Source organism: Pangasianodon hypophthalmus, chromosome 1 (assembly GCF_027358585.1).
Source record: "Pangasianodon hypophthalmus isolate fPanHyp1 chromosome 1, fPanHyp1.pri, whole genome shotgun sequence".
In the NCBI taxonomy this organism is placed as follows: domain Eukaryota; kingdom Metazoa; phylum Chordata; class Actinopteri; order Siluriformes; family Pangasiidae; genus Pangasianodon; species Pangasianodon hypophthalmus.
In genome coordinates, this window is record NC_069710.1 from 13,416,257 (window position 1) to 13,428,688 (window position 12,432).

At 38.9% G+C, this 12,432-nt stretch overlaps 1 protein-coding gene and 1 long non-coding RNA gene across 4 annotated transcripts in view; one reads left to right on the plus strand and one right to left on the minus strand.

The window, feature by feature from the left end:
* st18 (ST18 C2H2C-type zinc finger transcription factor) overlaps positions 1–12,432 on the plus strand; it is a 49,778-nt gene that overhangs the window by 4,789 nt on the left and 32,557 nt on the right. For 2 of the 3 annotated variants that reach the window (XM_034308702.2, XM_053236631.1), the window contains exons 2-5: positions 6,517–6,632; positions 9,270–9,321; positions 11,148–11,178; positions 12,106–12,329. In XM_034308702.2, the coding sequence (XP_034164593.1) occupies positions 9,270–9,321; positions 11,148–11,178; positions 12,106–12,329 (307 nt within the window). In that variant the 5' untranslated portion in view covers positions 6,517–6,632. The remainder of the gene's footprint in view (positions 1–6,516; positions 6,633–9,269; positions 9,322–11,147; positions 11,179–12,105; positions 12,330–12,432) is intronic. The other variant, XM_026926148.3, reaches the window with a different exon arrangement.
* Positions 297–12,118, minus strand: LOC128318781 (uncharacterized). The gene is made up of 3 exons (XR_008302224.1): positions 10,913–12,118; positions 7,851–7,916; positions 297–6,615 (listed from the first exon to the last, which is right to left on the minus strand). It is a non-coding gene; the product is annotated as an uncharacterized LOC128318781 (long non-coding RNA).

Genomic DNA, 12,432 nt, shown 5'->3' on the forward strand with positions numbered 1-12,432 from the left:
CGGAGTCACTGTTACCACCTTGGAGTTGGTTATTTTCCAATAACAGCACATCCTCTTATACCACAGCAATTCTTTTTTTGTTTGTTTGTTTTTTACAATTTATTAAAAGATCAACGCTTTTATCCATTTATAGATACGTTTACTGGAACATCTGCAAAACAATTTCCCGGTTGTTATGCCAGCTCTAAACAGTCACTCTCTCACTATCCTGTCTTTTTCTCTCTCTTGAAGTTAATATGACAAAAAACACAGCTTGTCATGTTACAGAGAAACCATGTGCTGACACTGGAGACTCCTTCCACAAATGTATTAAATAAGTAATACATAAGTAATAACACTCTCCTTAAAGAAAGACCGCTTCACCACATCGATGTGAGTGCAATGCATCTGCTGTACAAGTTGTTACTACAGAAACGATAACGTATTAGAATGATTAGCATTTATATAAACCTGTGATGTGCTTTGCAGCTGGAACTGCTGCCATAGCTGCTGTTCCAGGCCAATTAGATCCGAAAATTCAGCAGCGCTGTGGCTCAGTTAGCATCAAGATTTTGCTTGAAAATAGTTTTCATCCTGAAATCTGAGAACTTGGTATAAAGCTGAACAGTTGAGCGTTAAAGGTGGCTCTGGAGAGTTTAACTCAAAGTTATAATCGTCACTAGCACAGAAATGTAGTCACTGCGATAAAACATGCTTAAGAAGTCACACTGTGTAGATTTGTGGATTATTTATTGCACTGATAATGTGGTGGGGAGAACTGTTACTTATTAAAACTTTTTGCTTGTGTGTAAAATGCAAATACTGACGATTTAAAACTGAATCATACTGAGTGACAGTGAATAAAAATACCTGAAGAAACTAAGGTTTTCGAGGTTTACTTGCTCAGCTGAGAACAAATGGGCTAAATGTGTGTGGAGGTCCTTAAAATTTTTTTTTGCATTTTGTTAAAGATTATACATTTTATTGATATATGTGATTATAATCATGCTCCATCTGCAGAACCACTGTATGGCCCTGGTAACCTTTTAAGTACAAAATTGTGTGTGTGTGTAGATGCTGGAGAATATTCCCTAATATTCATATTACAAGTGGATTGTGCTATAAATAACTGTTTTTGAAAGAGAGAGAGAGAGAGAGAGAGAGAGAGGGAGAGAGAGAGAGAAAGCAGGGCCTAATTTCATCTGTCCATGGCAGAGATACTTGTTTTTTAGTACGAAAGGAATGTCTATCATCTACAGCAGTACACTGAAATTATTATGTAAGCAAGTTAATACGTTTATGCTGTGTTGTGTTTGTGACAAAAAAATCTGTGATGAAACCACGCTGTCCTCTCGTTCCCTCCATTTCAACAATCACAATTCACCATTAGGGCTGCGTTTAGCGCAGAAAACTCTCAGGAACAACGGATTCCAGACAAAGCTTACTCGGACTGGGACTTCATATTGCGAAGGTAAATCCGAGCTAACACGGATTTCGCCTGGCACCAGTTAAAGGTCTTGAGTTTGTAATCCGAGGTGGCCGGGGGGATTTCGCCACACACTGTTTATGTTTATACTAGCAAACTAACAAAACTATTGGCTCTTGTGGAAGAAAAAAAAACAAAACAAAAGAATAAACACCTTCTGTATTTAATTATTATTTAAATGCACAAAAAGCTCGAACGCCCTCTCAGACGGACATGCGGCTTTAAGGTTAAATGTCGCACTCGGTGTCACAAGGCTCTGGTTTCCAAACATATGCCACAAACGGCGACCTTTCCCCCCTTTTTGCTCTGTCGCCGTCCCTTGTCGGTGTTGCTTCCTGCGCTCGAGTGAAACCGGGAGGGGGACCACTGTTTGTGCAGGCTGAAGGAGCGGCGCTTGAAGTGGCGTTGTTTAATGACAGCGGCAGCTGACTCATTAGGCGAGCGCGGTGAAAGGTAATTAACCCTGGGAAAAGTACAGCTGCCATACGAGCTGTTCATTTCAGTGCAATCTGATTAGGAATCAGGAGTTTAAAGGGTGGCTTCCTCACAAACTCCTGATACAAGCCCCTGATAGGTTTTTTTCCCCTTTCTACCCTCTGGTTTTTTTTTTTAATTTATAAATTATTTTTTGTAACCAAAGGGTACTCACTCGCTCACAGGAGGCCAGGTCTGTGTATTTTTTTCTACAGTGTCTTTAGACTGAACGGCTTTTATCTCAGACTTTAACCAAGGTATGACAAAATCGGAGGCCACCTGGTACCACTCATAGTACGTTTGCTCAGACTGAGACGGAGAATAGGCGTGGAAGTTTTCTCCACTAACACCTGGCCTTTTTTTCATCAGAGCTCCCATTGTTCAGCCCCACACACACACACACACATGAAAAGACCAACAAAGAGTAAAGGTCACTGAATTCAGGTAGCGTTTTGAATAGGATCTGTGGCTCAGATATCATTAAGCAATACAGATAAATTATAGCTCCTTTGATGACTTCTTAATCTTGGGATAAAAATATTGTGGTTAAATAATGAAAGAAATTTTCAGCAAGGAAAGGAAAGGAAGTTACTCCTACAATTTTGAGATGTTATAGGAAAATAATCAACGACGGGGTGGTGTGATGAAGCCGAGTCATTGTTACCACCCCAAAGTTGATTTTCCTCTTTTCCTATAAAACCATGTCCTGAAGTTTGTCAGCAAGTTGTCAACGATTACAATTTTTTTATGTAAAGAACATAGTACTTTTCATCCTTTTATAGTTCCAATTGTTGTGGAAAGTGTTTGGTGAAAGCTCCCCACAAAACTCCCAAAAGTGACACCATCCAACTCTTTCATGTTCTTTTCTCCGGACACGGCCAGGGTGAGGATTTTTTCCTGTGTGCGCCAGCCAAGCGATTAATTCCATGTTAAGAATCCTGGATGCATTTTCTCATCAGCGAAGTGAGTGTGTGTTGGGAAAAGGGATAAAAGTGACCGCTTCCTCTTTATGAAATGACCAGTTTGGCCTGAGGATCAAACATTTCTTTTTCATGAAAAAAATCAGGAGAGAATTTCCAATAGCACAAGTGCATGGAGTTCATGCCGTTATTATTTTAAACACCTGACTAGTCACATTACGCCTGTTTGTGCTTCTTTATTGTGGATTTTTTAACATGTGCACATTTGCTTTTAATATGCATTATGCAAATATAATGTAGCTGAGTAAAAATATGGAAGAAAAGTGGGATTTTAGAGACAATGTTCAAGACTCATGAAGCTTCCTTACACAATGAAATTCTTCATTTGATCGTTCCCACGGATGCTGCCGTAGAACATAATGTATACGTGATAGCAAAGAAAATAACGACAATGCTAAACAATTGTCCAAGACAGTAATATTGCATTAAAATGATTTAAAGCCTTTTAACTAGAAACACCCTCAGTAACAAGTTTGCCCTTAATCCTAGATTACAGACTAGAAGATTGATGATGCATTTTATTCAAATTATCCTAAAAAAAAACAAAAAAACAAAACGGATTCGATGCTTTATAAGCTCTTACATTTAAGAGATTTCACACTTTAGGATCTCTAATGTGAACTTTCTTTTCTCACTGATTGAACATGGACATATGATAGTCTATATTTAAAAAAATTTTTTTAAAAAAACCTCCTCCAATCTTCTCTGAAGTTTTTGTTTGTTTTTCAAATGCTGTGATTACAAGGTTTCGATTTACACAGAACCATTTGCATTTCATTAAGCGCTCCCGAAAGCGCCGGCATATTCTTTTTAGCCTTGTATTCATACCATATCCAAACATCGCACATTCAAATCCGTCCGGAAAAATTCCACCCGAGAGACGAGGATAATGTTACAACATTACAAACATTTCATTTGTTTGTTGTACTTTTTTTTGTCACGAACGCTGCCACGTTTGAACTTTTTAACTCTTTTTACTCTATTTATCCCAAAATAGCAAACGTGTATAAAACCACGAACGTGGAAATTATTTCTGGGGTGAACTCTAAACAGGAAAGTTTTTTTTTTTCTTCCTTCGGTCTGCCCCCTCCTCCTGGCAGATCAGAGTGTAATTGCCAGTAATCAGGTCTGTTTGCGGCTGATAAAACCTCGGTGAATGCTGCCGAAGCCCCCTCTTTGTGTGATGACTCAATTATGCCCGAAGAGTGCCTCATCAAACCTGGCCCATCAGCTGCCTTAATAAATAAGGAAGACGCAAACTTGCTGCAGGCACATTGTAATTCCATTCATTCCGTAATTACATTCAGCCCAGAGTTAACCCTTTCCTTCTGCAACACGGGACAAAGACACAGGGGGGAAGGAAAAGAGGTGACCTTGTGCTGGGCCCCGGGCTCCATAATTCAAAGAATGATACAGCTAGAGAAAGCTGAGAGAGAGAGAAAGAGAGAGCAAACGAGAGAGAGAAAACGAGAGAGAGAGAGAGAGAGAGAGAGAGAGAGAGAGGGAGGAGTATTAGTGGAGATAATGTTCAAGGTCTTTATTTATTCATTGTCGCTTCGCTCACACAGCTTTATTCCGTAATTACACTCAAAGTTCAGTCTAATCATAACAAGCGCTCGGCACTGAGACGGGCCACGGAAATATTATTAACCTTTTATTTTCAAACGCTTTCTGTTTCTTAAACCGTCATCCTACCTGCTTGTACAGCTATTCTAAATACAAGATATTTGCCATATACTGGAATTATTAGTGTTTTACTACTAAAGCCAATTTAACCTGAATAAATACAGATTTGTGGGACTCATATTTCTCTATCATGTTAGTTTAATAAATGAGTTCTACTGATATGTCATTGACATCATGGGATTGTTATTCATGTCAACAAGGCAGATGTGGGTGAAACTATATAATTGTTTTATTTACTTAAAAAATATTTAATATAATTTTAAAAAAAAATACAGAAAAATATGTTTTGTGTTTTGTCCATTTAAACCAAATTGTTAGCCATTTTTACTTCCTCCAAACATACTCGCAGCAGTCATATTTGAAATTTTTTATTTCATTACCACTCTGTTATCATGTCAAATCAACGGTGCACTTTTTCCCCCTCCGAATCAGAACAAATTACATTTTAATTCATGTGTTGATTGCACTTGCGTCACTTTTTACACACAGTTCTCGACAGCTCAAATAAGGTTGTGGGAAAAGTAGCAGATGGGCTAGGGCAGAGAGCACCGGCCCCACACACACACACACATACACACACACACACACATTAGGAAGCACAAGCTCCCAGGAGTGTGTGAGGCCTTAGCCATCAGTGTCCTTGGCCTGCGAGGGCACTAGAATTGAACGAAATTATGATTCAGCAGATGAGGCAAAAGCTTCAAATAGTGGGCTGTCTTTTTAATGCTAATGAGATGAAACCCCTCCCCCTCTCTCTGGTCTACATTTTGGCTCTCTCACTAACTCACACACACAAACACACACACACATTCTAAACATCTGGCAATGTAATGTAAAACTTTACAGAACCCACATAATGTCCAGTTTATGATATATATAAAATATGTTTTTAATCATTGACATGGTGAAGTTTTCTGTGAGGAGTGTAATTTTTGTCTAGTAGGTGTCCAGGGTTTTATAAGATGGAAATAAACCATGGAAATAAATGAAATGACCATATGGCTGAGGATTCAAACCGCTGTTAAATGCTAATATATCATGCAGCTCCTCATCTCTAGATAAGATGCTACCTGATTTCGTAAGAGAGATCAAATAACTCGAGTGATTGCTACTGTAAATGAAACATTTAAGCACCTCACATCAAACGTGTTGGCAGTGAATACACATCTGTTTGTCTTGTTTTCAGAAAGAGGAAAAATTAAATTAGCTAAAAGTAAAACTTGTAAATTAGCTGTTAGAACATTAAAACACTTAGCATAGTGCTGTTAAAGGAAAGTAATCAACAACAGGGTGGTGTGATGAAGGAGTCACTGTTACCACCTTGAACACAAATATTTTTTAAATAACAGCATCCTTCTGTGTTTTAAAACAACACTGTTTGTGTTTTATCCCACTTATACAACAACAAGCTTCTGTTTTTATTGTTTTTAAAGTTAATAAGACAAAAAAAAAAAGTACCGAAAAACCACAAAGTGTAACCTCCTCCGTCTCCTCTGACACTGGAGACTCCTTCCATAAATGTTAACCAGAAAGCCAAACTGTATCAACAATTACACAAGTTTTTAAGTTCCTGTGTAAGCTGTTACTATGGAAACGATAAAGCATTAAAACGAGTGCATTCATACAAACCTGTGATTTGCTTCAGCAGCAGGAACTACTGTCCGAGCTGCTGACCAATCAGAATCGAGAATTCAACAGTGCTGTGGTGTAACAGAATATAAAGGATCAACTGACACCTCAAATGACCTGGAGCTCTGAAGGAACACGAAAAAATCCCAAAATCAATATCAATAGCAATATCATGCCAAGTGTTTTACTTTAAAGTCCATCTGCCGTGTGTTTCTTTCACCCGAGCATCTTCCAGTGCCCCGAGGATGTTTCCTTACCTGACCTTTTCCTCTCTGTCCCCAGAGGATGCTTTTCATGCCGAAGCTCTGAGGAGTGGAGAGACAAGATTGAGCCGAGAGCAGAGGAGACCCCGAGGGCCTTGCGACTCACACTCTTCATCACCTTACAAAGAAGCAAAGGTAGAAAAATGGCTTTTTAAAAAAAAAAAAATCCCTCACACCAGAGATGAGAGGTGACTCCACTTGAGAGCTCAGATGAAGTAGTGTTTTTAGTTCCATGTAATGTGCTTGTCCAGTCAAGACACAATGATGGCGATGAGAGCTATTTTTTAACGCTTATTTATTCAACCTATTCATCTAGGATTGTTCCCTAAAGATAAACATGTTTATTAGATGTTCAAGCAACATGTTGTGAGCGTTGCATAAGGCGGTAACTGATATTATTCGAAGACCTGATGTTTACCACCTACTGTTTGGTAATTCAGCTTTCACGATGCTACAAGGAGGCTCTCGAAGGCCATTCAGAGCAAATCCAATTACGCAATACTGGGTAAAAATAAGGCACTCCGACGGCATTTCTGTTTGCTCAGAGACGTCCGACCAAAACGTTCGTAATGCGGTAATGAAATGGCGGAGACTGTTGAAACTGAAAGATCTACAAAAAAAAAAAAGAAACAAAACGGTTTGTTACTTTTAACATGGTGCAAAAATGCACTGTGTATACGTGTGTATGTGTGTGTGCAAAGCAGAGAAGAGTGTAATGAACTAATCAGGTACATTAGTTATTACAGAATGTAATCTATAGTGTTTGGGAGTTGTTTGTCTCGATAGGGAGTGCAGTAATCAAAAGTAATGAAGCTATTACGCCCGGGGAGCCGTGAGAGGACCGGCGTGGCATTAAGAGTGGACCACATAAAAGGTTTATTAAAGGAAATTAAGGCCCATCACTGCCACACCTGCTCCCCCTATTATAAATGTATGACAGGTCAGTGCCTTCAATCACAACAGCCAAGCTGAGAGAGAGTGAGAGAGAGAGAGAGAGAGAGAGAAAGAGAGAGAGGGAGGGAGAGAGAAAGGCAGAGGAGTCATGTTTCCCATTACGACTGGAGTAACAGCACAGCCTGTGACTCACCGCAGCCCCTCTGACCACTATACACCGCCATCAGCCCGGAATAATTACATTTAATAGGTTTTATTTGGGATCGGCAAGGCGACGCTGCAGCAGGGAGAGTGAGAGAAAGAGAGAGGATGTGTGTATGTGCGTGTGTGTGTGGCATTAACAACTCTTTTTGTCTAAAAACACTCCACGGTGCTACTTTTTTTTTTTGACACACTATTTTACATCATTATTTTTTGGCCACTGCTGTCTCGCCTCTTTCAAAAGCAAGTCTCACTCACCTCTGTCTTTTTTGTGCATTTTCTTTTCGGGTGTACTTTGCATCTGTGCCGAATTAATTGAATTTCCTGGACAGAAAATACAAAAAAAGCACGGCAGTATATGAGATTTTTTATTTTAAGGATCACTATGGTGGTTTTCATCAGACATGTGGGTTAAAACAGTGCAAAAAAAGCTGAATTAATGCATCGGATCGATTGCGTACGGTTACTGGAATATCTCTGCATGACTCCTGCTTTGTTAGGGAAATATGACTTTTGAGTTATATCTTGCGGAATTTATTTTTTTATTTAAATACATGAGATACTTTGAGTTGCGTCTTAGAGGATCACTTCTATTTTCTTCTATTTTAGCTTGTTTCTATGACAAGTACCGCCTAGTTTTAAACTCAAATACTGTTCACCTCTTTAAAAGCTAGGCGAGAAAAGGAATTTGAGTTAGTTTAATCATATTTGAGTTTAAAAGCTAGGCGAAAAAAGGAATTTGAATTAGTTTAATCATATTTGAGTTTAAAAGCTAGACGAGAAAAGGAATTTGTGTTAAACTGAAATTTTAAACAACTTTTAAAGTGGAATACCATTTCACACCTAGCTTTTAAACTCAATTATGATTCGACAGAAAACACCTTTTCACACCTAGCATATACACTCAAATACCTTGTAATATCTAGTGCTTAAAATCAAAACATGACTAACTCTTTAACTTAAATAAATTTTCACACCTAGCTTATAAACTCAAATCCCTTTTCATGCCTAGCTTTAAACTCAAATACAATTAAACTCAAATACATTCTCATATGTAGCTTTTACACTCAAATACAATTCAACTCTTCAACTCAAATCCCTTTTCATGTCTAGCTTTTAAATTCAAATATAACATTTTTCCATTTCACTTTTCACACTTCAACTTGTATAAATTTTCACACCTAACTCAAATACAATTATGATATTGATATATATTATTCAATTCCTTTAACTCAAATACATTTTCGCACATGGCGTTTAAACTCAAATACGATTCAACTCTTTAACTCAAATCCCTTTTCATGTTTAGCTTTTAATCTCAAATACAATTCAACTTTCTAACTCAAATAAATTTTAACACCTAACTCAGACAACTTGTAATGCCTAGTGTTTATTCTCAAATATGACTATTATCTCTTAACACAGCTTTTCGTGTCTAGCTTTTCAACTCATATATTATTATAACTCTAACTCAAATACCTTTGTACTCCTTATAAACTCAACTATGATTTAACGCTTTAACTCAAGTGCCTTTTTGCACCTAGCCTTTCAACTCAAACACAATTTTACTCTTTAACTCAAATACCCTTTTAACTTACTTTTACATCTCAAGTACTCAAAAACTCCCAAATGTTTTCAAATAAACACCTTTATGACCCCTTTGCTACTTTGTTCCAGATGGATTCTGAAGGAGATGAGAATCGTGCTGAGCGATGCAATGGCAATGCTAGTAAGTATTCAAATATATTATCTAAAAAAAAAAAAAAAATCACACAGTCAATTCATTATCAATTCACACTTCCACTTTAGTCCATATTGGTGGTTGTTATGTTTCATTAATTAGAGAGGGTATTGGCACCATATTTAAAGTTATCTGGCAGTTCTCTCTAGCGCCCCCTAGGCATAAGATTAAGTTTTTTTAGCCTCCATTCATGTCCCTGGTGTACAATTCACCTGAAGTGTTGGTTCAGAGAAGCAGAATCACCGCTGTTCATTTTAATATTAATCTCATTCATTTGGAGAGGCGGTTATGTCAAGGTGATGCATTATTCACAGCTAGTGCCTTCATTATGTGCTGATGTTGGCCCTGGCAAGTTAAGGAGTGTGTCTGAATGGAGCGATTGACTCCTCGCACGCTTGTGCACTCCAGCGGCGTGTAATGTGACAGGGCAAATTTCGAGCGGAGTTTATTGAGTCTTCTCCATGGGTTGCATGCGACACTATGAATGCGATCTACGGTACGGCTCCATGGTAGAGCCTCCCTCCGTCTCTGATTTCCCCTCAGGGGGAATGCTCTCTGTTGAGTAGCTTCACCATCAAAGTTGTTCATTCACCTCTGGTGTAGAAGCCCTACAACATCAATCACTCCTTCACCATGGGTATAATTTTTATCTTTCACAATGTGACATATGAGCCTGTCCTAATAAAACTGTAGCTGATATAAAGAACAACAATGTACATTTTAATACCTATCAAGAACCAAGAGATCAATAAATTCATTAGCTGGCTCGCTAGGCTATTAGTTCCAGTGGGCAGCCCAGTCCCATGATTTGGTTGTCTTGGAAACATAATCGACGAGGCTAAACAGTGGTAGATATTTAGCTAGGTAAAAGTTGTCATGTTTACGTCAACAAGTCACTAACCTACGTTTCAGCTGTGAGATGTTGTGTTCGCTCCTCACATTCCACATATAAAATTATTGCAGTCTGGCTAGCATCTTTAGCAGTTTAACTCGCGAAGTGACTGCGTGTAGTAAGCAGGAGAGTTTTGTGACGGCTTTGCTTCAGACATTATTTTGCTCAGTTTGTCCAGTGTCTTAACATATGTGCTTGTTCCTGTCTCTGAAAAGATCATCAGTTGCAGTTCATGCTAAGTAATACTATAATTATCTAATAATATTTTTTCACTCTATTCCTGAAGTACACTGTATTTTACCTTACAAATTGAAAAAAGAACCCTCATCCTTATCCTATTTTCAGGCTAGCAGCCAACAAGTTGCTTGTGTCGCTTCTAGTTTCTCTTGTGGGCGTGGTCTGGCCAGTTTTTTGTTAGTTTTGCTAAGAAATGCTAGTAGCCAAAATGTATAGCCTACAGCTATACACATCATTTTTTTCCAAAATGCATTCAAGTTACACGTTACACGCTCAGCTTCATATTAGCAGAATAGACTAGCAAAGCGAGCTGACTGTGCAAGCTACGTACACTCACCAGAGGCTACTTTCTTCCAAGCTTTATTTTGCTTCGTACACATATAATGAACGGTCACCTGTCGCTTTGTCGCTTGCTAATCTGGTTTCTTCTGTCACACTCGGACCACCTACCTGACACCTGGAAATCTCAGCGTCACAGCCAAGCACTTCTTCAAAAAGGGAGGGGAGGGAGAGTACGAAGAGATGACTGTATGATCTCAGACTGTAAAGCGTCCCACACGATTGTGGAACAGCAGTCGCAGGATCCTGAGCATGCACAGCTGCAGCTCTCCTGTGGGGAAACACATACATGTGCATTTACCCATGTCCTCTCTCTCTCTCTCTCTCTCTCTCTCTGTGTTTGCAGTTCCACCTGACTGCATCATCGACACGCACAGGTAAGCAATATTTTCCCAGCTTCCCCTACTTTACTCCCCTAAAGCGCTTGTAAAATGCCACATGTGCCATTTTCTCATGGCTGGTCTTCTCTCAGTTTACGCAATTATTACTGAATTTAATTATTACGACAGAGAGATCATAACAATGGTTACAGATGCTATTGCTTGATTTTTTAAAAAAAAATTTAACATGAAACTTACTCTGATCTTTTTCTGCATTTTTGAAGTTGGTTATTTTTCTATAAGGGTACGTCCCAAAGTGTTTTATTCCTCCTATGCCACAGTAATGTTAATTTATTAACAAATGCCACATCATAGCTTTTATCCATTTTTAGTTACGTTTAATGATATGGAATGTCCATGAAACGAGTTAGTTCCTGTCATCACAGCTATAGACAGTCGTTCCCCTTTTGTCTTCTCTCTTGAAGTTAGTAAGACAACAAAATGCAGCTTAAATATGACTGTTACAAAGCACTGACACTGGAGACTCCTTCCATGAGGGAGCTTTTTTTAACCCAAAGCCAACACCACTCTTTCTTCAGTGGACCCTCTTTAATCAGAACGCAAAGTTTTGATTAGAGCTTAAGATTTATTTTTGAAGCTAGATTTTGGATAAAGGTTGTGTTTTACAAACTGGAACCTGGTGTGAGTTTCTTTTTGCTCCGCCAAACAGTTAATGCAGCTGGATGTTTAATCTTTAACCACTCATGCGTAGATCTTCCTCGTCTAATGAACCGATCAGCAGTAAAACTTCTTCGAGACAGATTTTTTTTTTTAAGTGGATGACTGAAGGCTTTTACAAACATATTTTTTTTCTTTTTTACTGGTTCTACCTTGCAGATTGAACAGGAAGCGAATCATTTCTCAGGTTCTAAATACAGACATGAGAAAAGACTGAGCTAGTTGACACGTTTTATATCTTCTCAGTGTGGATCCTCTCGTTTGCAGCCCGCATCTCTCTGCGGCGAGGAAGAGGAGCGCGGCCGAAGGTGCCCATGGCATGCCGGTTAACAAGAGGAAGTCTCTGCTGATGAAACCGCGCCACTACAGTCCCAGTGAAGAGGAGGAGGAGGAGGAGGAGGAGGACCAGGAGGAGGACCTGGCAACTGCTCAGGACAAAGACGCACCCAGGAACATTGACACTCCAGCAGGTAGACAGATGTCCCGTTGTTTTGTCTGTTTTGATGAACAATTGACGCTGAATTTTAAACTACCATCTGTTGCATTCATATTTTTTCTCCCCTGCCACCTCCT